The sequence below is a fragment of the Phyllostomus hastatus genome, unplaced genomic scaffold (genome assembly GCF_019186645.2).
Source record: "Phyllostomus hastatus isolate PE091 unplaced genomic scaffold, TTU_PhHast_1.1 phas_scaffold_182, whole genome shotgun sequence".
Taxonomy (NCBI): Eukaryota; Metazoa; Chordata; class Mammalia; order Chiroptera; family Phyllostomidae; genus Phyllostomus; species Phyllostomus hastatus.
This window is the reverse complement of record NW_025334013.1, coordinates 16,837,482-16,860,109: the sequence shown is the minus strand read 5'-3', so window position 1 is coordinate 16,860,109 and position 22,628 is coordinate 16,837,482. Positions and strand designations below refer to the sequence as shown.

Here is a 22,628-nt window from a genome sequence, read left to right as displayed (position 1 = left end):
ACCTTTGCTCAGAATCACAAACTGCAAGTCTTGATTTAATCCTCCCTTTAAGTAATGAGAAACTGAACCCCAGACAGGGGCAAGAACTTGCCCTAGGTCACGTGGCGGAATCAGCTAGACGCCAAGTCCCCAACTCCTTGCAGCAGGCACAAGAGACCTGTTCTCCCAGGGAAAGGCCAGAGAGAAGAGAGGAAAGTGGAATTGGGTAAATAGTTTTAATGTGTAACAGCACAGTAGGCCAATTGGGGAGGATAAGAACCCCCTCCAGGGCCTCAGCCCTTCTTCCATGATGCCCTGGGACCTGTGTGCCGAGGCCGGTCCCATGCCTGCCTCAACTCTGAGGCTCTCAAGTCCCAGAGAAGGGTGGGAAGGAAAGGTGAACGGCTGTCAGCTCGGCCCCAAGAGTTCAGGGAGGCGAACGGGCTAGTTCAGGGCTAGTTGAATTTGGCCTTGGAAAAATCCATCTCCGGGTGCTGATCCATGAACCTGGGAAGGGAAAATAGAAAGTGAAACGGGTTGTTCTCCCCCAAAGTTAGTCCCTCTCCCCCAACCTCCTGCATGAAGTCTAATCTCTTTAGAACCCTGAGCAACCTGGAGCCAGGCCAAGAATGGGGTGTACCCCAGGGTCTCTGAGGCCCATCAGCACCCGTTGTGCGGCAAGGTGAGGTGCCAATATTGGCACTGTTCTGTAGATTGCAATGACCACCTAGTACCTTCCTTTCTATCCTCAGGTGGCCTTGCCCCCAAGATTACCTCAGCAAGTGATTAGGGTAGGCAAGCTGAGGCTGTAAGGCTAGGAACTTGGCTGGCTCATTCTAGAAGGGGCAGGGCAGCTCCTGCATCTTGCTGCTGTCACCAAAATCCAAGTCCCCCAGTATCCACCACCCCAAATCTCTGGATTGCTCACTTTTTCAGAATTTCCTGTTTCTTCTGTTCGTCCGAGGTAGGCAGCCCCATAGACTTCTGTCTCTGGTCATACATCATCTTCTCCACCATGCTGCGCGTCTCGCTGTCCAGGTCTGAGAGCTGGGGGCAGGCAGCAACAGAACAGGTGAAACTCTGGGGCCACCCAGGTCCTCATCTCCCAGCCGAGGCTTCCCCAACCAGCCAGGGCTCACCTTGGAGTTCTCGGGGTTGATCTTCTTGGTATTGATCTCAGGGTCACTGGACACCAAGCGGCTCCACCACTCCATCTTGTTGATCTGAGGAAGGGGAGGATGACCGGGGGGTGGGAAGTAGTTGACTCTGGGCTTCAGAAACCACCCACCAACCCTCCCAGAAACCAAACTCCCACCCACATCCTTCACCTGACACCCAAGCAGGCCTATGCTGGGACCTTAAGTACAGAGGAGCAAGGCCTCTGCCCTCCACAGCAGCTGGGGAGACTGACCCCAATACACTCACAAATCAGAGTAAAGGAAAGAATGAAGTATCGAGGGGCATGCCATCCAGGGAGAAGGGAAAGCAGTGACAGTGATGCCAAGCTAGGACAAGCACTATACCAGATTTAAGGAGCAGGGAAGGACATTTCAGGTGAGAGAGAAACCAAGTGCCGAGAGCACAGAGGGCTGAGAGAGAGGCGGCCGTGGCCAGTCAGGCAGACTGGGACGGGCCTTGGGAGCCATCCAGCCCTCCTCAGACCTGTGGCACTTTACGGAGACCGCCTTTGTTTCCCGACATCTGTGTCCCACCTCTCTTTTTGAGGGACAGTGAGAATGAACGCAGAAAACTGAAGGCAGTTTTCTACGTTTTGTTCACTGTTTTCTCCAGCATACAGAATAGTCCCTGGCACACAATACATGTTTAAGTATTTGTGAAACTGAGTATGTATATAAACCTAAGGAAAGGTGAGCAGCTGGTAACGAAGACTGCTTTGATCCCAACTCCACCCCTTCCTAGATGTTAAGAGCTTGGGCAAATCTATGAGCTACCCTTTTCCTGACTCTAAAATGGGAGAGACCTATTTGAAGTCTTGTGTGATTAATAAGATATGTCCACAAGGTCCCCAGCATGGTCCTTGAGGGAATGAGCAGAAACCCTTTCCCTTCCTCCATCAAGAATGAAGATGCAGGCCAGGAGGCTAGGCCTCTCGCACCTTCTCCAGATGCACCGTCACCACCTTGCCGTCCTCAATGAGCCAGGAGCTCTCCTCCACCTTCACCTCGTTGTAGAGCTCGCCATCAATGATTGCGGGCTGCCCCTTGAGCCCCACCCGGAGGTGCTTCCGCTGGATGTCCACCACCACATCCTTCCCCTTCAGCCGGAAGTTCACACGGAAGGGCACCGCCAGCTGCATGACACAGAGGTGGTCAGGAGGGCCCCAGGCTGGCTCCCTCCCCTCCACCCTTGTCCTGCTACTCACGTCCAGCTCCGACAGGGTCTGTGTCCAGCGATAATTGGACAGGTCTGCCCCGTTGCCGAGGTTGGGCTTCAGTTTTCCTTTGTCCTTCTCATCCTCCTCCTCCTCATCCTCAGCCTCCTGCTCACAGTCAGAGTGCTCAGCCACTTACTTGACAGACACAGACTGAAACCCTCTGGGCCAGGCCCAGGACTGGCACTGGGCTACAGCCACAAGATGAGACAGACCTGGCCCCTGCCTACTCCATGGCCCACTGGGAGCTAGAAGTAAAACCTGGTTCTGGTCTCCAAGAGGAGTTCAGACTGTTCTGACCATGTGATAAAGGACACAGCTGAGGGGCAGTGACAACCAGAGATGGACCCACAGGATCCAGCTGGGGCTGTCAAGCCAAGGGATTTGGGAAGAAAGCCCAGCACAGAAAAATAGAAGGTCACAAAATGGCCACAAGCAGGGCTGTTCTAAAATAAAACCAGGCTGCTGCCAAATGGTCGACGTCCTTTTTCTGTGTCTGTATGGCTAAGACCCCTAGTCTCAGATCAGAGCCTCCCGAAAGCCAAGTTAATGCCCCAGCAATGGTTAACTGCTTGGGAACCTGGACTTGGTCAGTGGGAGGAGGCTCCGGGTGGGAGAAGGGGCTCATTCTCAAGAGGAGTGACCCACCACAAAGGGCCAGCTGGGCCCCGAAACCCCAGCCCACCTGAACGACACCTGCATAGGCACTGCCCTCTCTGGCCTTCGGGCTTTATTGCCAAGGCTTAAGGCCAGTGGATTTGGGGTGTTTTTTACACAAATCCTTTGGTCCAATGTCTCTGAGTGAGCAAGATCTTGAAGTATGGGGAGGATCCTGAAGCTGAGAGGAGGAAGGGTATTCTGGAGATGAGACAAGGTGGCAGAGTCCCCGGAAGTTCCCAAGCATCCCCAGTCCATCTCACCTGCTTCCCTGGTGAGTCCAGGCTGCCATTCTTGAGCTGGGCCTCATGATTCTCTGCGTCTTTTTTCTGTGGCAGAGGGCAAAGCAGTTGGCAGGAGGGTCCTCTCTTCCAGTGCCAACAAGTCAGGGGGCAAATGAGGGAAGCCCATTCTTACTTGGTCAATCTCCAGCTGCAGCCTCTCCGCCTCCTCATCTGTCAGCTCCTTGATCTGGGGCCCAGAGCTCTCTGACTTGGCCTCCCTGGCCAGCCGAGCTGCTCGCTCCACCTTCTCCCGCCGCTCAGTCTCCTGCCGAGCTCTCTTCTCCTGCCGGGCCTTCTGTGCCAGCTGGTTGTGGTGGTTAAAGGTCTGTGTGATGAGCTGGGGAAGGAAGTTTAGGCAATGAGCCACTGAGACAGGAGACAGTCCCCATCTGCTGGATGTCTGGGCAAGGCACTGCACTCAGAACCTCAGTTTCCTCACCTCCAAAATGGGAACACAAGTATCTGATAGTTATCACGAGGACACCTGCAAATACCTGGCTCAACAGACAGTGACTACATTAAAAGAAAAACATAGTCTAGTGACTAAGAGTATGGACACTGAATTTGGACAACCTGGGTTCTAATCCAGGTTTTGTCTCACACTAGCTACTGTATTTTTTTGCAAACTACCTAACTATAAGAGCTTCAAAATCCTCACCAGTGAGAATGAATCCCCACCTCATAGGCTGGTGTGCAAACCAAATGGTTAAGTGCTCTGATGCTCTCCAAGTCCTTCCCTAGAGAGGGAAGCTATCAGAACTCCAGACTAGGCCCCTCTGAGCTTTTCCTGAGCTCGGGCCTACACTCATCCACTCTGTACTGTGACCTTGGACAAGTGAACAAACAGTGTCTTCTAAGCCTGTTTCCTCATCTGTCATGAGAATCAAACATGACAGACACTTGTCTAGAGCCTGCCACAGTCCTTGCCACATCACAGCTCGCCTGGCTGAGGCTAAGCTGAAGTCAGCTTTGGGGGCTGAGGAGAAGTATCTTCTCTGCAACCAAAACACGAGAACAATGGCTACACCTCACTAGTAAGTAACTCTCAAAGTACGGTTCCTACAACCTGTAGCATTAGCATCACCCAGAATGTCAGAAATGCTAAATTTCAGGCCCCACCCCAAACCTATTGAATCAGAATTTCTGGGCATATGGCCCAGCAATCTGTATTTTGAACAAGTATTCCTGGCTAATTCTCACACACACTGGAGAGTCACATCTAGATTTGAGTTCCTGGCCTACTCCTTCTGGCTGTGTGACCTCAGGGGTCCCCTCTCTTTGTGCTTCTATTTTATCCTAAAAGCAGCCTTGCATAAGCTGTTTTTTGCCTAGAGTGTCCTTGTTCCTACTCTCAGGTCACCTGGCAAACCCCTACTCATCCTCCAGGACCAGCTCAAGTGTTTCTTGAGTTTCACCTCTTCATCTTCAGAAGGCCTACAAACATACCAAACTTAGGAAACCCAACCTATATTGACCCACCCATCTGGAGGCCTCGCAGGGTACCCACCATGTAATCAGTGATCAATAAACCATCTTCCCAGAATCTCTGAGTCCGAGATGGAGGGAGGAAGGGGTCTGCCAAAGTTGAGAGGCCCACGAGGTACTAGGGGTCACCCAAGTTACTTATGGGCTCCCAACTGAAGGTTGGATCCAATGTCCTGTGACTTCTCATTTGTTTGATGCCAATTTCTCCTGGCACCCCCATATCCTCAACCCCAAGCCACACTGCAGAAGTTCTGTAATCTACAAAGTTGAAAGGGCACCAAAACCCTTCCCAATACCAATTGGATTAACAAAATGGGGTGGGAAGGAGGGGAAGGGAGGGGGAGGGAGGGGGAGAGAGGGTGAGAGAAAGAGAAAGAGAAAAATCAGCCACCTGAAGGCCATTCTGCTGTTAACAGAAACAGTCATGAGATAATTACACCAGCAGAGACTGTTCAACCACAGGGCTTTGGTTCCAAGTCCCTAATCAGGGAGACCTTGAACTCAAGCCATTTGCTAACCAGTAGCCAAGGGTAGGCGCAAGCAGAATCCTCCCCTCTCCCAGCTCCAGTGAATCATGTTACATCTGTTCTGTTGCTTCCTAGCTCCTGGAGGTTAGGTGAGGGCAGAGATGAACCACAGGGCAGAGTCAAGGCCAATCACAGCAGCCTCGGACCCCACCTCCCCATCTCCTCCAACCAGCTTTACCCAGGCTCAGCCCCAGCCCCAGTCCAGCCCCAGAGACCCCTGGGGGTGTGTAGCCTACTCAGAGTGCCAACCAGCAGGCTGTCAGTCAAGCTGCTGCCACAGGGCACATCTTTGGGAACCACAGCCCAGCAAAGTAGGGAAGGGGTGAGGAAGGCTGAGCTAGTTCTAGAAGATAGGCCCCAGACCACTCAGTGGATATACCTTAACACAGGCTTTTCCTGACCTGGGCTGGGTGACAGGGATGTAGAGTGGTACCCACCAGTCTAGCCAGGGAAGACACAGAAGTGTTTAAACCTAATCCAAAGGCATGAGTTCTTGAACTTGTATTGGGGGCGGGGGCCAGAACGGAGGGAAAATCCCCAACACATCTGAGGAAGATGACACATTCCTATTTTCTTTCTTTTTTTTAAAAGATTTTATTTGTTTATTTTTAGTGGGGGTTGGGGGGGTGGGGAATATCAATGTGCAGTTGTCTCTTGCACACCCCCTACTGGGGACCTGGCCCACGACTCAGGCATGTGCCCTGACTGGGAATCAAACTGGTGACCCTTTGGTTTGCAGGCCCATGCTCAATGCACTGAGCTACACCAGCCAGGGCTATTTTCAAAATTTATATAAATGTAATCTTACATGTATATGGTTGTCTTCCTTTAAAAGGCTGAATATATTCCATTATATGCATATACATTTTGTTTATCCATATGTGTCAATGGATGCATGGGTTGCTTCTACCTGGTGGCTACTGTAAATAGTTCTATGAATATGGGTGTACGAAACTCTTCAAATTTCCATTCTTTTGGGTATATACTTAGAAGACTGCTGGATCATGCACTAGTTCTATTTCAATTTTTTGAGGAACCACATACTGCTTTCCATGGTGGCTACATCACTTTATATTCCCACCTACAGTGCACACACAGGGTTCCATTTCTCCATATCCTCACCAACACCTTTTACCTTTTTTTTTTTGATAGAAGCCACCCTAATGGGTGAGAGGTAGTATCTTAAAGTTTTGATTTGCATTTCTCTAACAATTAGAGATGCTGAGCATCTTTTATTTATTTTTTTTTAAGATTTATGTATTTATTTTTGGAGGGAGGGGAAGAGAGAAAGAGAGGGAGAGAAGCATCGATGTACAAGAGAAACATCGACTGACTGCCTCTTGCACGCCCCCAACTGGGGAACTGGCCTGCAGCCCGGGCATGTGCCCTGGCTGGCAACGGAACCAGTGACCTTTCAGTTCGTAGGCCAGCGCTCAACCCACTGAGCCACACGAGCCAGGGCAGGGATACTGAGCATCTTTTACAATAGTTCTTAGGAGTTACAAAAATTCATCTTTACTAGCAATGCCCAAAAAGTAGCCTTTTCCCACATTCTTGTAAGCACTTTATAAAAAATTTTGTTGACAAGAAAAGGGCATCTCACTGTTCCTCCTACATTTCCTTGACTACCTGTGAATTTGAGCATCTGTTCACATTCCCTTTAGATCTGCTCTTCCTGTAATTGCCCACTGTTTGTCCTTTTCTTGTCAATGTACAAGAGTTCCTGCATATTAAATCAGCTATTAAATCTGCCCTCTACATTGCAAAATCTACAGTTTTGCAGTTGACTTTCTATGTCAGTATCTTTTTTGCCATACCAAAGTTTTCAATGTTTGAAGAGGCAAACAGCCACCTTTTCTTTCATAGCTTCCAGGTTTCCACTTGCAAGACCTCCCCACACAAGGTTACACATAGTTTCCTAGCTCTCCTTACAAGACTCCACTTGATCTGCAATTTATTATTACATAAGAGTTAAACAGATGGTACAATTTTGGTTTTTTACAGACAAATATCCATTTGTAGCAGCATGACTTACTAAATCATCCTTTGCCTACTGAACTGGATTACCATATTGGACCAATATGAAATCCTTATGAATGCTAGACTTTCTCTAGGTTCTCTTTTCTGCTTCACTGGTCCACTTCCCTTCCTCTGTCCGCACCATACTGATCTGATCATTATGGCCTTACTCAAATCCACAATCTCTCATCCATAATTCCTAGTCTCCAAAGCTACAAAAACTAAGTATTTTTGTACTTTTTGTAAGTTTGTAGCATGAAGGTATTTACAGTCTTCATGACTCCCACTTGGTATGAATACTGATACGCATTTCTCTGCAGAAACTTTAATGTGCTTGATTACAAGATGCAGCTCCCGACCCCCGAATTGGGGTGATGTATGAGAAGTACAGTATATGCACTATATTGCCTCCTAAAGTCCAAAGAATTCTAAATCCCAAAACACATATGGCCCCGAGAGGTTTAAAATAAAGGGACTATGAACTTGTGTTCTCATATGCCAGCCACTGTATAACCTTTTTATCCTCACAGCAGCCTTGTGAAGGTTATCCCTGCTGACAGGTAAGAAAAATGAGGCTCAGAGAGATCATGATTCAGCGAATGCCACACACGGTTGTCAAGCAGGGAGTGGAGGGACCAGGATTCAAACTCATGTCTGCCAGACTCCAGAGCCTTTGCTCTTTAACCGCCGAGACTGGAAATGATATATCTGGTGGACCTGTACATGGTAGATGCTCAACACAGAGGAGTTACTGTGTTGCACCTGGAGACCAGGTGGGAAGCCTGGACAGGTGTCTGCCTGTCCAAGAGTCTGACCAACCTCTGGGGAAGAAGGTGACCCTATGGGAACAAAGAGCCAAGGCGTATAACCACGTCCAAGAGGGAACATGCAGACAGCCAATACATGGTAGCTAACGTTACCCCGATACGTCTGAGGCTTCTTAATATCACTCATCCTTCTCCCAGCTTCCTCTTACTCATCCTTTGTGCTTCACGTATCACTTCCTCATGAAGTTTTCCTAAGCCCCCAGCCCAGGTTAATACCCATTTTATGCTCCCTATTCCACACTTCTTCATTTTCCTTTCTTTTCATTTTGGAGGGCAAAGGGTACTATACTGAGAAATCGATGAAAACAAAGACCATGTCTGTATTCACCTCCCTAATCCTGAAGAGAATGGCGTAATACCTAACAGAGGCAAAATGTTAAGTGTTCACAACACATTCATTTAAAATTTTTAATAAATATTCATTGAACAAACGAATGAATGCTGACATTATAAGGAAGGCATTCCTTATAAGGAAGTCCCGCCCACAGAAAAAATGGGAGGTGCTAATGCTAATATAAAACAACATCTGAGCCAGAAGAGGTCCTATAGATCAGAGTCCACCCTTCTCCCTCTTACAGATGTGAAGGTTAAAAAGACCAGAGAGCCCTGGCTGGTGTGGGTCAATGGATTGAACAGCAACCCGCAAACAGAAAGGTCGCCAGTTCAGTTCCCAGTTAGGGCACAAGCCTGGGTTGCAGGCGAGGTCCCCACCTAGAGGCACGACAGAGGTAACCAACTGATGTATCTCCGGCACACTGATGTCACTCTCCCTCTGTTTCTCCTTCCCCTCCCCTCTCTCTAAAAGTGAATAAATAAAATCTAATTTTAGAAAGAGCAAAGGGAAAGAAAAAAACATCAATCTGTTGTTCCGCTTATTTTATGGTTGATTCTTGTATGTGCCCCCACTGGGTACTGAACCTACAACCATGGTGTATCAGGACGATGCTCTTAGCAACTCAGCTACCTGGCCAGGGCTAAGCTCAGTTTCTAACATTTGCCTGCTCTCACTTCCCAGCTAGGTAATTATAAAGGCAGTTTTACAACAGACTCTGGTTCTAACCCTGGCTATCCCACAACTCAGCTCAAGGTTTTGGATAAAGTACCAAACACCCCAGAGCCAATTTCCTCATTTATGAAGTAGGGACAGTAACACCTACCCCTTTGGAACTGCTAAAAGTTCATCAGAAATAGGGCAGATTAAGCACCTGGCAGGGAGAGGGGCTTCAATGTCCCTTGGCATTTACTTCTGCTGAAGGCTACTATTACACTGAAGAGAGGCTAGGTGAGCTTTTCTTCCAAAGAAACAGAGCTATCAAAGGGAGAATAGCCCCCAATGTTTACCTTCTCGGCCATCCCCTCTTCTCCTCCAATGAAAAAGTCTGTTTTGCGTCGAAGGAAGCTGAAAAAAGTGTTCACAAGCTGAAAAACAAAAGAAGATTAAAGCCCTTTTATAGAGATGCCCTTTTGGGAGCTCCTCAAACGCACAAAAGTCAACTTCCTTTATCTACAAGGGATCTTGGGGCTTCACTATTTCATCCAGGAGCCTCTCAACCGAGGAGACATCCTCCCAACCGGGCCACACTTTAGTCACTTACCTGTATCACCTGAAAGACAGATTCTCGTTTCTTGTGTGTATGTGTAAGGGTGTTTCACATTCCTTGTAGTCCTAGAAGCAACCTAATGATATGAAGGACTCCTCTTACATCCAGAGCTTAAAAAGCATGGGCCCTCACCCTGGCCGGTATGGCTCAGTTGGTTGGAGCATTGACCCGTAACCAAAGGTTGCGAGTTCAATTGCCAGTCAAAGCACATACCTAGGTTTCGGGTTTGGTCCCTGGTCTGGGTGCATATAATCCCCCGTCCGGGCACATATAAGAGGCAACCAATCAATGCTTTCCCCTCATATCAGTGTTTCTCTCTCTCTCTCTAAAAGCAATTAAAAAATGTCCTCAGGTGAGAATAAGGAGAAAAACAAAACAAAGCCTGGGCCCTGGGAGGAGACTTGACTTTGGGTGGTGAACACACAATACAATATACAAATGATGTATTATAGAACTGTATGCTTGAAACCAATATAATTTTATAAACCAATGTCACCCCAATAATTTCAATAAAAATTAAAAAGCAAACAAAAAATAAAACAAGGGAAAAGCACTAAAAGCAAGAACAGACAATAATCAGGAAATCAGACATGTAAGCAAGGTAATTTCAGATGGGTATAAGTTTTAAGCAAGAAATAAACAGATCTTCTTATAGAGCAACAGTCTTCAAGATGTGGTCTGGACATCTGAGGACCCTGAGAGGCATTAATTTGTCTTTTCATCTCATGTCCTCACAGGGGTGTACACAGTGGAGTTTTCCAGAGGCCACATGACATGTGATATTACAACCAATTGGAGGCAAAAGCAGTATCAGAATCTAGCAGAGTCGGCCTTGGATTAAGTCAAATACTAAAGAGACTGACTTCAAAAAGAGTAAAATAATGTTTTTCACTAAATTTATTTTGTTCTGGAAATAATTATTTTTCATAAAGAATGTTTACATTAGCATGCAATGATTGTGTTACTGTTATTGTTTTTTAATGAATTAATAAATAAGTCTTTAAAAAAAAGGTCTTGCCCTGGCTGGTGTGGCTCAGTGGACTGAGTGCCAGCCTGCAAACTAAAGGGTCACCAGTTGAATTCCCAGTCAGGGCACATGCCTGGGTTGCAGTCCATGTCCCCAGTTGGGGTCGTGAGAGAGACAACAGATTGGTGTTTCTCTTGAACATCATGTTCCTCTCCCTCACTTTCTCCCTCCTTTCCCCTCTCTCTAAAAATAAATAAAATCTTTAATAAAAGAATCAACCAATGAGCCCTGGCTGGCGTAGCTCAGTGGATTGAGCGCAGGCTGCGAACCAAAGCATCGCAAGTTCGATTCCCAGTCAGAGCACATACTTGAGTTGCAGGCCACGGCCCCCAGCAACCACACATTGATGTTCCTCTCTTTCTCCCTCCCTTCCCTCTCTAAAAATAAATAAATAAAATCTTTTTTTAAAAAACGTATACCATTAAATTCAAGAGAATTCAAACATTGTGTCTGTTTAAAAAAAAAATCAACCAATGAACACATAAATGAGTGGAACAATGAATCAGTATTTCTCATTCTAAAAATCAAGAAATTAAAAAATAAAAATAAAAAACCCTGTCCCAGGGAGACAGAGAATCAGCAGTGAACTGCGGAAAACACACAGGCCTAAGGAGTCTGGGCCCCTCTCTAGGTCAGGAACCTGCTGGACGGCCTTGAGCAAGTTCCTTTGGTCTCTTTACAGAAGGAGCATTCTGGGCTGATGTTAATAGGCTTTTCTACCTCTAACTCCCTGTGTTTTGGTCCCAACAAACCAATGCCAGAATCAATACTAGGTGATCCGTGTTGCTTGCACACTATGTGTTATTGTGTGTGGTCACTATGCATGAATTATGCTTTTGAAAAACTCTTTGTAAACTCCATCAGGCCAAGGATAGGTTTACGCTCAGGTCTGAATCCCCAGGACCCAGCCCAGTGAGTGTCTGACACACATCAATCACTCAACAAATACTTGTTGAATGAACAAACCTGTTTTCTAGTTAGTCCTCACTGTCCTTCATTTCAAGACACTACTCCCCTACAAAGATTCAGAAAACAGGGATTCACAAGTCTGTTTCAAAGGCAAAGAAACTGAGGCTTGAAGACAAGTAAAGGTCCCCAGTGTGTGGGGTGGTGGAAATCAACTGTGAACCCAGTCCTCCAATTCCCTACTGAAGCCTTAAAAAACCACGTGCTAACATCACCCTGCCCCTCAAACATCACTGGGCTCGCTCCAAATAGGTAGCTGCCAATCTCAATAAGGGTTCGCCCTACGGGATGCTCTTCGCAGGCGGCCATCGGAGAGGAAACGGGGCCGGAAGAATGTGTGAGATTGAGCGGGGAGGGGTGATCCCAGGTTCTTGGGGTTTTCCAGGAGCAGGTACAGGGACGCCGGAGTTACAAAGATAGAAACTACCGAGCTCTGCTCGGGCCTGAGACTGATACAAATGGGGTAGGTCGTGAGGCGGGGAGGCCAGACCTTCCGGGGTGAGAATGTGGAGGTATCCCTGTAGCCTGGAAGGCCCAAGGGTGGATCTTGGCCTTTGAAAGCAGAGGCCAGAGGGAGCCTGCCTAGGGCCTAACGGGTGGGCGGGCGCCGCTGAACCAGGCCTGTCTGACGCCGCGCGGGCCGTTACCTCCTGCACACCGCCCTCGTGCTGCTGCGCCATGGCCAGCAACATGCCGTCGAACCGCTCCTCCTCCTGCTCTCCACCCATCACGCCGACCGCTAGCCACGCTCCGAGTTCCGAACGCCGCACTCGGGTATGCGGTTTCCCTGCTCCTTCAAGTCGAGTTGGGCCTCAAGACTCCAGCCCCCCGCCTTCCGCAGCATCGGAGCCGGAAACACGCACAGATTCGCCGCTCCGACCCGCCTTCTCGGCCTCTCTTCCTGTCTTTTTCTCGCCTGGAGACCATTGAGCACGCAGCAAACAGCCCGCTTCATCGACCACTGGCTAACTTGCTGAGCCAATCAACAAGCGCGCCCAGTAAACTGTGGGCGGAACCGAAGGCTCCCAAGTTTGGAGTGCGTTGCTATGGTCACCAGACGCTTTGGAGCCTTCCAGAAATCCCAGAGTTAATCTGCGGGGGCGGGGAGCGTGGAGGCGGGACTTGGAAGTGAAAAAGAAACAAACTTGACTCAACCGCCTTGAGAGTGGTTTCCCAGGTTCTAGAACGGTCAATCTGAAAGTGTCCACAGTCATCTCTTCCAGTCCTTCCCAGAGGCAGTGGAGACCCAGAAAGGAGGAGGGACCTGCCCAAAGGTCAGCCTACCTCCATCATCGTTACCAACTCCACCAGGCTTAGTGGCATATGCAATATTCAGTCGCCCTGATCCTCAGCTTAAAGGAGCTCTGTGCTTGGTTTAATGTTCTTCTGATGCAGTCCTGAAATTCCTAATGATTTTTGAACAAGGAACCTCAAATTTTCATTTTGCGCTAGGGCCTGCAAAGTATGTAATAGTGCTGTATTCGACCTTAAGTCCTTTTAATGTGGGGGACAGGTCCCAGGCATCTTAAGCACAACCTCACCGCTTGGCAATGAGTTTCATCATCTTAGTCTTTCAGGGGCTCTACCCTTGCTATCCTTTTTTTACATTTCCTGTTTCACAAATTTCTTCCAGATCATTCCCTTCAACTTACAAACATGCTCTAATGTCACTTACCTTTTTTACTATCATGGGACCCACTTTTTTCTACCGTGCCCCAATTTTTAGGGTTTTTTAAAATATTTTATTTATTTTTAGAGGAGAAGGGAGGGAGAAAGAGAAACTCCGGTGTCTGAGAGAAACATGGATTGGTTGCCTCTTGTTCCCCGGAAACCCAGGCATGTGCCTTGACAGGTAATTTAACCTGTGACCCTTCAGTTATCAGGTCTGTGCTTAATCCACTAAGCCACACCATCCAGGGCCCAATTTTCAGTGCTAATTCACAGCAAAATTTGGAAAGATTGTTATATTTGTTTCTCCACTTCCTTACCTTCCACCTCTCCTCAGTTTAGTTAGTCTTTTCTTAAAAGCCTCTGACTATGGACCACTGTTACCTTTCTCAGTTTCTCCGCTGCATTTGACACAGGTTAGCCCTTCTTCCTTATGGAAACACTTTTGTCCTTAGGCTTCAGTTATGGACAGAATTATGTTCCACAAATTCATACACTGAAGCCTCAATGTGACTGTTTTTGGAGATAGGACCCTATAAAAAGGCAATGAAAGTTAAATGAGTTCATAAGAACGGACCCCTCCTCCAACAGGATTAGTGCCCTTGTAAGAAAAGAGACCAACCACAGAGGAGAGGACACAAGAGGCGGCTGTCTGCAAGCAGACGGGAGTCCTAATGAGTTAAACACTTTGACCTTGGACTTCTAGCCTCTAGATCAGAGAAAATAATTTTCTGTTGTTTAAGTCAGTCTGTGGTTGTTTGTCATGGAGGCCCCAGGAAACTAATAGAGCTCTGTGTCACCACACTTACCTGGTTTCCTTCTCACTCACGAACACACTTTCCCAGTGCCCTGTCCTACCCAGACTTGTAAAGATGTTGGAGGCCCTGTCCTTTGTTCTATCCTCTTTGCCTCTTTACACTTTCTGCATAGGTGATTTCATGATATTTCAGACCTAGATCTCTCCTGAGATCCAGATTCATCTAATTAACTACCTCCCGGACAACTCCACTTGGATAATTAACAGATATCTCAAAAGACACATGACTTTGAGAATATGAAAAAGTTCTAGTGATGGAAGGTTGTGATGGAAGGTGGTGATGATTGCACAACAATGTGAATGTACTTAATACTATTGAACTGTACAGGTAAAATGGTCGATTTAATGGTATGTGTGTTTTGCTGCAGTAAAAAATATAACTTTATGAGACAACTTGAAATTTGAATTCTGACTAGATATTTGTTTTTATTCAAGAATTAGTGTTTTTAAAAAAACTAACATGGCCAACATCTTTACACCCACACACAGAAATTAATTCCTCCCAAGGTCTTTCCCATTGAATAAATGGCCCCTTCAAGCATGTGTTCGCCAAAGCCCAAGCCTCCACTGGCCCATCCATTCACACAGCCAAAAATCTAGTCTCATGGCATCCACTAGTAAGTCCTATCAGCTCTCCCTCTAAAATATATTCTGATTTTGTCCCCTCTCACCTTGCTTGGATCACCTCTTGCTTGAATAACTATACCTACAGCTTCCTAACTGGTCTTACCTCTGTTCTTATCCCTTATATTCCACTCTCCCCCCAGCACTCAGAGCAATCTTTGGCTAAAGGATAAGCCAGATCTCATTACTCCCTTACTTAAAAGTAGTCGTTCAGGAATTGCCATTGCATTCAACACTCGCTGTGTGTCAGACACTTTGTGTCCTCACAAACACCTCATGTGAGCCTTACAAACATCTAGGGAAGGCAGGCACTATTAGAGGCAGATTTTCTGTACAGCCAGTGAAGCTGGAACTTCAGGAACTTGCACTTGCATGGGCCCATTCAAGGCACTGGGAGAGGCCCCAGCAATGTCTTAGGGTCATGTGTATTTTTTATTTAAAAAAATAAAATTGTAAGACTACAACTGGTTTAAGACCACTGTTTCTTCCCACTCTAATCCCACTTCCCAATATGAATGATTCCCAAGATGCCTGGCAGTACGTGGGTGATGGAGGAGAAAAAAGGATATGTGCAGAACAAGAAGCAAAGCTGTGCAAAATCCTATCAGTTATCACTAAGTTGTCATTTCATACTGAGATCAACTCAAAAAAGAAGATATTTCCTATAAGGAATACTCAGCACATGCAATTATAAATGCTCCCTGCTATCTTTCTTTTTTGATAGGAACTCCACAATGTGGAGTTTATCAAAATTCCTGCTACAAAACTATAAGCAGCACTGTAAGTGGCATATACATCTCTGTGTGAAGTGGCAGGTTTATGTGTCCTGTCAAGAAGGAATTTTTTTTTTACCAACCATGCAAGAGAAAAAAACAGAATCATCTCTCTAATCTCACTGTAGAAATTTATATTTAATAGTCATTGACAGCTTTACCTCCTCCTCTTCCTTTCTCTTCCTGAAAAATTTTAGTCCTGAAACAATTAGGTTGGGCACAACAAGGTAGAGGTGTGTGCCAGAGGGGGAAGGAGCCCCAGCAAGGTGAGGAGGGCAACCACCAGTGGTGGTGACCTGGCATGGGGTGACAGAGGCTCAGCATGGTGAAGAAGGGGACCCTGAGTGGGGGGTGGGCATCCTGGCAAAAAGTATCAGAGCCCAAGTGGGGTGAGGAAAGTATCTCTCATGGGATGGGGTGGGGCAGAGATGGGAGATTGGTTACAAGCAGGAGCTTGATCCAACAAGTTAATAAATTAAGAATAATGGAAGCCAGATTTATCAGTGTCAGAGAAGGGAAGCATAAATATAGAAAGGGTGAAAACTGGAATAAGCCCCATTATAGTAGGTTAACATTGTAAATAGTAGTCTGAATTCATGTTTTTTAGTATCTATAAATAGGTATAGAGCTCAATATAAACGTGTGTGTTAGTGCACTCGTGTACCCACGTCCCTTAGCTCTGGGAGGGCCCGGGAGCAGTGACACCCTAACAGCAATGAGCGGATCTTGATTTCTAAATATGACTCCAGTGCCCAGGTCACAGTTTTTACATACTATTCTCCACTAAAAGATTGAGTCTGAGCTTCTTGGAGTAATGGTTGATTACAGGAGCTGGAAAAATGACATTTTGTTTTACCAGAAAATAAAAGGTGTTCAGAGAATCATGGAGAATATCAAAAGAATGTAGACTCCAGCTTGAATGCGGCCCCCTTTGGCCAAGTCTGTGACAAACTGAGCATCAAAATAAATAATGATAATGACAGATTACAAGCCACTGAGTGAAATAGGAGACCGTGAGTTCATACCTAAGTACCTACATACATACATTCAAAGTATGAGGAGGAATAGCTACATTATTTCAAAATGCCTCCTCACAAAATACTGATTCATTGCAAAGAGGAAAGAGTAACTATAGAGAAGTTTGGCAGACATCCCTTATTCAGTGACCAAAGTGAACCATGGGACAAATGGAAATGTGTGTTCGTTGAAAGAATGTATCAAGAAGAACACAGCATCACTTCTGTGATACTCCTACTAATGATACATAACTTGGTCCTGGCCTGGTAGGTCAGTTGGTTAGACATTGTCCCAATATGCCAAGGTTGCGGGTTCAATCCTCAGTCAAGGCACATACAAAAATCCACCAGTGCCCTGACTGGTGTGCTCATTTGGTTGGGTATCCTCTGCAAGGCAGGAGGTTGCCAGTTTGATTCCCAGCCAGGACGCATGCCTGAGTTACTGGTTTGGTCCCAATCCTGATCAATGTTTCTCTCCCTCTCTTTCTCCCTCCCTTCCCTTCTCTGTCTAAAAATAAAACAGATAAATAAAATATTTTTAAAAAGAAATAAAAATAAATAAGTAAAATATTTTTTAAAGATTTTTTAAAAATCTCTTTTTCAAAACATCGATGTGTGAGACGTGCATCTATCGGTTGCCTCTTGCACGCCCCCATCTGGGGGCTTGGCCCACAACCCAGGTGTGTGCCCTGACTGGGAATCAAACCCCCGACATTTCAGTCCATAGGCTGGTACTCAATCCACTGAGCCACACCAGCCAGAGCTAAATAAGTAAAGTCTTAAAAAAAAAAGAATCAACCAATAAATGCATAAATAAGTGAAACAATAAATTGTTGTCTCTCTCTAAAATCAATAAATAAAACATTTGTAAGTAAAAAAATAAAGATACGTAACTCAAATCTAATCATAAGGAAGCCTCAAACAAACCCAAATTGAGAGATTTGCTACCAAATAACTACAACCCTTCCAAAGTGTCAAGGTCCTGAAAGGCAAGGAAAGACTGAGAGAAGGTTCCCCAACTGACAGAGAAAAAGAGACAGGACAGAGAAATGTAGTGTGAGGTTCTGGACCGGGCCCTTTCACTGTAACTTAGGTCATGGGAGCATTTGGTGAAACTGAAATGGGGTCTGAGATTAGATGTTCATGTCTTGATTTTGATGATTATATTATGGTTATATAGGAGAACATCTTTGTTTGTAGGAATTACACACTAAAGTATTCGAGAGTTGTGAGGCATTAGGAAGGCAAAAATTTACTCTCAAATGGTTCAAAGTAAAAAAAAATAGTTCCCTGTACTTGCAAACTTTTTGTGTTTGTGATGGTTTCAAAAGAACTAGCACTGACAGGTGAAGAGATGAGCAAAAAGTGTACAGCTAAAACACGCAGGCAAATATTGTCAGGCAACTGGTCAGCAAAAGTATTTTGTTATTTTCCTGAGTTTCTGATGTCTGTGTTTTCAGTCAGCTCATTTTAGTTTGTAATTGGTAGTGACTTGTTTTCTCATTTTAAATACCCACTTTTATACTTACTTGCTTTTCTATTGCTAAATAGAGCCCTTCACCCTGGCCAGGTAGTTCTTTTGGTTGGAGCATCGTCCTGATACGCCCAAGTTGCAGTTTTGATCCCTGGTCAGGGAACATACAGGAATCAACCAATGAATGTGTAAATAAGTAGAACAACAAAATCCTGTTTCTCTCTCTCTCTCTCTCTGTCTCTCTCTCTCAAGTCAATAAATTTAAAAAAAGACAGCCCTCCAAATTGTATAAGTTTTAGGCCCCACAAAACCAATATCCACTATTTGCCTTTCTTGCTACCCTTTTAAAGATGAAGAAACTGAAGCACAGAAATCTAAAGTGACTTGCCCAAGGTCGCCCGACTAAGTGGTGCAGCAGACTTTAGACCCAGGCAGTCTGACCCCAGAGTCTCCTTTGAAGGGAAGATATGAAGATTGAGGAAAAAAAGGACATGAAAGGAACTTTATAAATGTAAGGATTAAAATTATTAACAGATGAAAGAGGCATGCCTGTTTGTCTGCTGAGGCTTAGGTCCTTAGGCAGAGGCAATGCGGAGCAAAGTCCTAACGTATGCCATAAACTGCTTGGAATCTGACATCCAGGACCTCACTTTGTCCTCACAGCAGCCCTGCAGGCAGGCATTACTGTTCCAGATGAAGCTCCTGAGGCTCACAGAGATTTGGGGGTCAGCCCAAGGTTGCAACTGGGAGCCAGGAGCTAATGCCAGGGACGGTGACAGTTGCCCAGGCAGGCTGGGCTTGGCAAGGTCCACAGACATGACACAGTTGAGGACCTTCCTGCCACTCTCACACCCCGTGCCCCGCCACCTGGGACAGTTGCCAGGGACAGAGTTACCATGTGGCTAGAGACAGAGCAATGTTTCTGCGTAGGTTTAAGTGGGCAACACTTGCAAACAAGGCAGTGCCAAGGTGAGGGCCCAGGGAGCCACCCACGCTGGGAAACTCAGGCCACCAGAGTTCTTCTAGCTGCACAATTGGGTCAATGGGTGTGGAAGAACAAGCAAAGACTTTGAAATCGAACAGATCTGGGCTCTCTCTTTCTTCTTAGCATCATGACCTTGGGCAATTTGCTTCACTTCTCTGAGTCTCAAAAGTGAAAATCTTACCTCATAGGGAGGCTCTGAATATTAGAGTGGAGAGTTCCCAGCACATAGTAGGTATTCAGGAAGCAGCAGCCATATTTCATTATCATCCTGCAAGGGCTTCCCAACAGATACAGCCTTTCAGGAGCTCTGGGAATCCAGACTGGAGAAGGAGAGTTCTTAAGGATATTATTTCTACAGAGGTCCCAGAACTGGAGTCAGAGGAAGGAGCCTCCTGCACTGCACAGTGGGCAAAGTCCTCCCAGCCCCCCAGGTTTCTGGCTCCCTTCCCTGCAGCCTGCTCCTTACCAACAACAGGAACTGAGCCCCAAGGTTAGGCAAACAGGCCAGTGATAAGGCACTTCCAGGTTGGGCCTTGTGTTCAAGGCTTGTCCAGCTCTGGGGCTGCCTTCCCAGTTTAGTGAGTCCTGTAGGCACCAGTAGGGAAGGCTGCCATGGTCAGCTGCTGATTGTGCACCTGAGGCCTTGGTTCCCTGGTACAGCTGGGGTTAATAACCCTGTTTATCTACTTGAGTCATCCGATAAGGGGCAGCTGGGCCAGTGGACAGGTGGCCCCATGCCCTGCACCATCCACTTCATTGACTGAAGTGATATCATGGCCACGTGGAACGCCCAAGTACCCCTCCCCCAACAGTTCCCCGCCAGGCCTGCCAGGGTCAGTGTATTTCTTTTTTTTTTTTTTCAATGAACATGACTCCTGGAGTCAAGGTTGCCAGGCCGTTCCCCCCTCCATCCCATTGGGAATATAAATAGCACCCACAGCGCACAGCAGAGGGCGGGAGAGCTTGGAGGAAGAAGGAGTGGATCCTCAACCATGAGCTCCAGCCAGGCGGGGACCTGCCCATGCCAGTGTGCTGTAGAGCGCCCAGCCATTCTGTATGCACTTTTGAGCCCCAGCCTCAGGGCCAGGCCCTCGGTGCCCCCGGCGCCTAGGCACTGCCTCTGCAGGCAGCACCGGCCTGTCAGGCTGTGTGCCCCCCATCGCACTTGCCGGGAGGCCTTGGACGTTCTGGCCAAGACCGTGGTCTTCCTCAGAAACCTGCCGTCCTTCTGCCAGCTGCTCCCCCAGGATCAGCGGCAGCTGCTGCGGGGCTGCTGGGGCCCCCTCTTCCTAATTGGGCTGGCCCAAGACACTGTGACCTTCGAGGTGGCGGAGGCCCCAGTTCCCAGCATACTCAGGAAGATCTTGCTGGAGGAGCCTAGCGGCAGTGCAGGCAGTGGCCAGCGGCCGGATCGGCCCCAGCCCTCACTTGCTGCAGTGCAGTGGCTTCAGTGCTGCCTGGAGTCCTTCTGGAGCCTGGAGCTGGGCCCCAAAGAGTATGCCTACCTGAAAGGGACCATCCTCTTCAACCCTGGTGAGCTCCCAGACACTACAGGCTGAGGGCCAAGGCTGGAGGGGGGAGGGCCCGGCCAGGGAAGGCACCTGCTAAGGGTTTGACATTTGTTATCTCTTTGGGTCCTCCTTATATCAGACCTCTCACGAAAGAGGCTCAGAGAGGCTAAGTGACTTGCTGAAGGTCACAGCCAGGTAGGGGCAGAGCAGTAATAGAAACTCAAATCTGTTCACACCAAAGACTCCCTTGCCACTCTGCCCCAAAAGCTTGCCCTGACCCTCAGGAAAGGTGGGAGTCAGGGAGGGAGGGTAGGTGGACACAGCTGTGCCTCAGACACAGGTAAAATTATGTGGGTTTAGATAGATCACACAGAGAAGAGGAATGAAAATAAGGAGGTGTGGAGGAGGGGAGGGAGGAGCCTTTGTAAAGTTCAGCCAGGAAAGCAATGGATTGAGGTAGTGTTCTTTGTAATCTGCAGAGCATCTAGATGAGAACTCCTTGCCAAGAGGCCCGCAAGAAATTACAGTAATTAAATATAATAATAATAGGAAAATAGTCATATTATACTCACCATATGTTAGGCCCAATTCTACGGTTTTACATATACCAGCTCATTGAAACATTGTAACAAGCCTAGACCCTGGCTGGTATGGCTCAGTGGATTGAATACTGGCCTGTGAGCTGAAGGGTCGCCAGTTTGAAACAGTCAGGGCACAGGCCTGGGTTGTGGGCAGGGTCCCCCGTTGGGAGTATGTGAGAGGTAACTATCAATATTTCTCTTGAACATTGATGTTTCTCTCCCTTTCTCCTTCCCTTCCCTCTCTCTAAAAAGAAATTAATAAAATCTTCTAAAAAATAACAAGCTGAGGAAATAGGTACTGATATTATACCCATTTTACAGATGAGGAGACCAAGGCACAGAGCTGACATAACTTGCCCAAGGTCAGACAGCTAATAAGTGACAGCCTAGAATTCAAATGCAGGCAGCCTGGCTCTTCACCATTACTCTATACTGCCTCTTCATAAATGGATGGATGAATAAAGTAAAAAAAGTAAATGGAGGAGGTGGCAGTGGGGCCTCAAAGGCTGAGCAGTAGCCTCAGGTCTGGAGCCAGTCTCACCCAGGGGTGGCTGGGCATGGGGTGCTCACCAGCCCTCTTCACCCTCTGCCCACAGACATGCCAGGCCTTCATGCCTCCTCCCGCATCTGGCACCTGCAACAGGAAGCTCATCAAGCACTGTGTGAGGTCCTGGAACCCTGGTGCCCAGCAGGCCAAGGCCGTTTGGCTCGTGTCCTCCTCACAGCCTCTACCCTCAAGTCCGTTCCTCCCAGCCTGCTTGGGGACCTCTTCTTTCGCCCTATCATTGGAGATGTTGACATCACTGGCCTGCTCGAGGACATGCTTTTGCTGAGTCGACCTGCTCCAGTCCACGCAGAGATCAACTGTAGCTTGAGCAGAAGTTGGAAGCACTGATTTAGCCAAGCTATCCCCGGGGGTGACCCAGTGCCCCCAGAGGGGCAAGCCTGTGCAGACAGCACTTGGCTTCCCAGGGGCAAGTTGGCCCTGGCACAGCCAGATGGACTGTATGGATCCTCACTCGGCCACACCCCATCTTGGCCTCCCTTGGTCTGGCACAGTGCTCCAGATGTCTGGCCAGCCCTTGGTAGTCCCCATATTTTCTGATGCAAGACTCCTGTCCCCTCCTGGGATGGGGATGAAAGCTTAGACTGCTCATTGGACCAGACGTCCTACTGACTTTGTACAGAACTGACCTAAGTTATTAGTTTTCGTAATAAAATGTTTTACACCCTTGGAGCCTGACCCTGTAGTTTGTGCATGTAGAAGGGACCATCTCACCTCAGCCTCCAGCCTCCAGCCCCCATCACAGGGAGCGCAAGAGGAAGGAACCATAAGGAATGCAGGAGCCAGGCCTCAGAGAAATGGGATATTAATTTTCAGAGTGGGGTGATGATTTCATTTCTGGGGATGAGAT

General features: G+C 47.3%; 2 protein-coding genes across 2 annotated transcripts; one reads left to right on the top strand and one right to left on the bottom strand.

Moving 5' to 3' along the window:
* Positions 1 to 196: 196 nt before the first annotated feature.
* NUDC (nuclear distribution C, dynein complex regulator) lies at positions 197 to 12,630 on the bottom strand. Its single transcript, XM_045859164.1, has 9 exons — positions 12,412 to 12,630; positions 9,512 to 9,589; positions 3,446 to 3,649; positions 3,292 to 3,357; positions 2,363 to 2,479; positions 2,096 to 2,290; positions 1,119 to 1,202; positions 908 to 1,026; positions 197 to 486 (listed from the first exon to the last, which is right to left on the bottom strand). The coding sequence occupies exons 1-9, from the start codon at positions 12,490 to 12,492 to the stop codon at positions 435 to 437; spliced, it is 996 nt and encodes a 331-aa protein (XP_045715120.1). The 5' UTR covers positions 12,493 to 12,630; the 3' UTR covers positions 197 to 434.
* Positions 12,631 to 20,078: 7,448 nt separating this feature from the next.
* NR0B2 (nuclear receptor subfamily 0 group B member 2) lies at positions 20,079 to 22,450 on the top strand. Its single transcript, XM_045859363.1, has 2 exons — positions 20,079 to 20,654; positions 21,810 to 22,450. The coding sequence occupies exons 1-2, from the start codon at positions 20,114 to 20,116 to the stop codon at positions 22,106 to 22,108; spliced, it is 840 nt and encodes a 279-aa protein (XP_045715319.1). The 5' UTR covers positions 20,079 to 20,113; the 3' UTR covers positions 22,109 to 22,450.
* Positions 22,451 to 22,628: the final 178 nt, after the last annotated feature.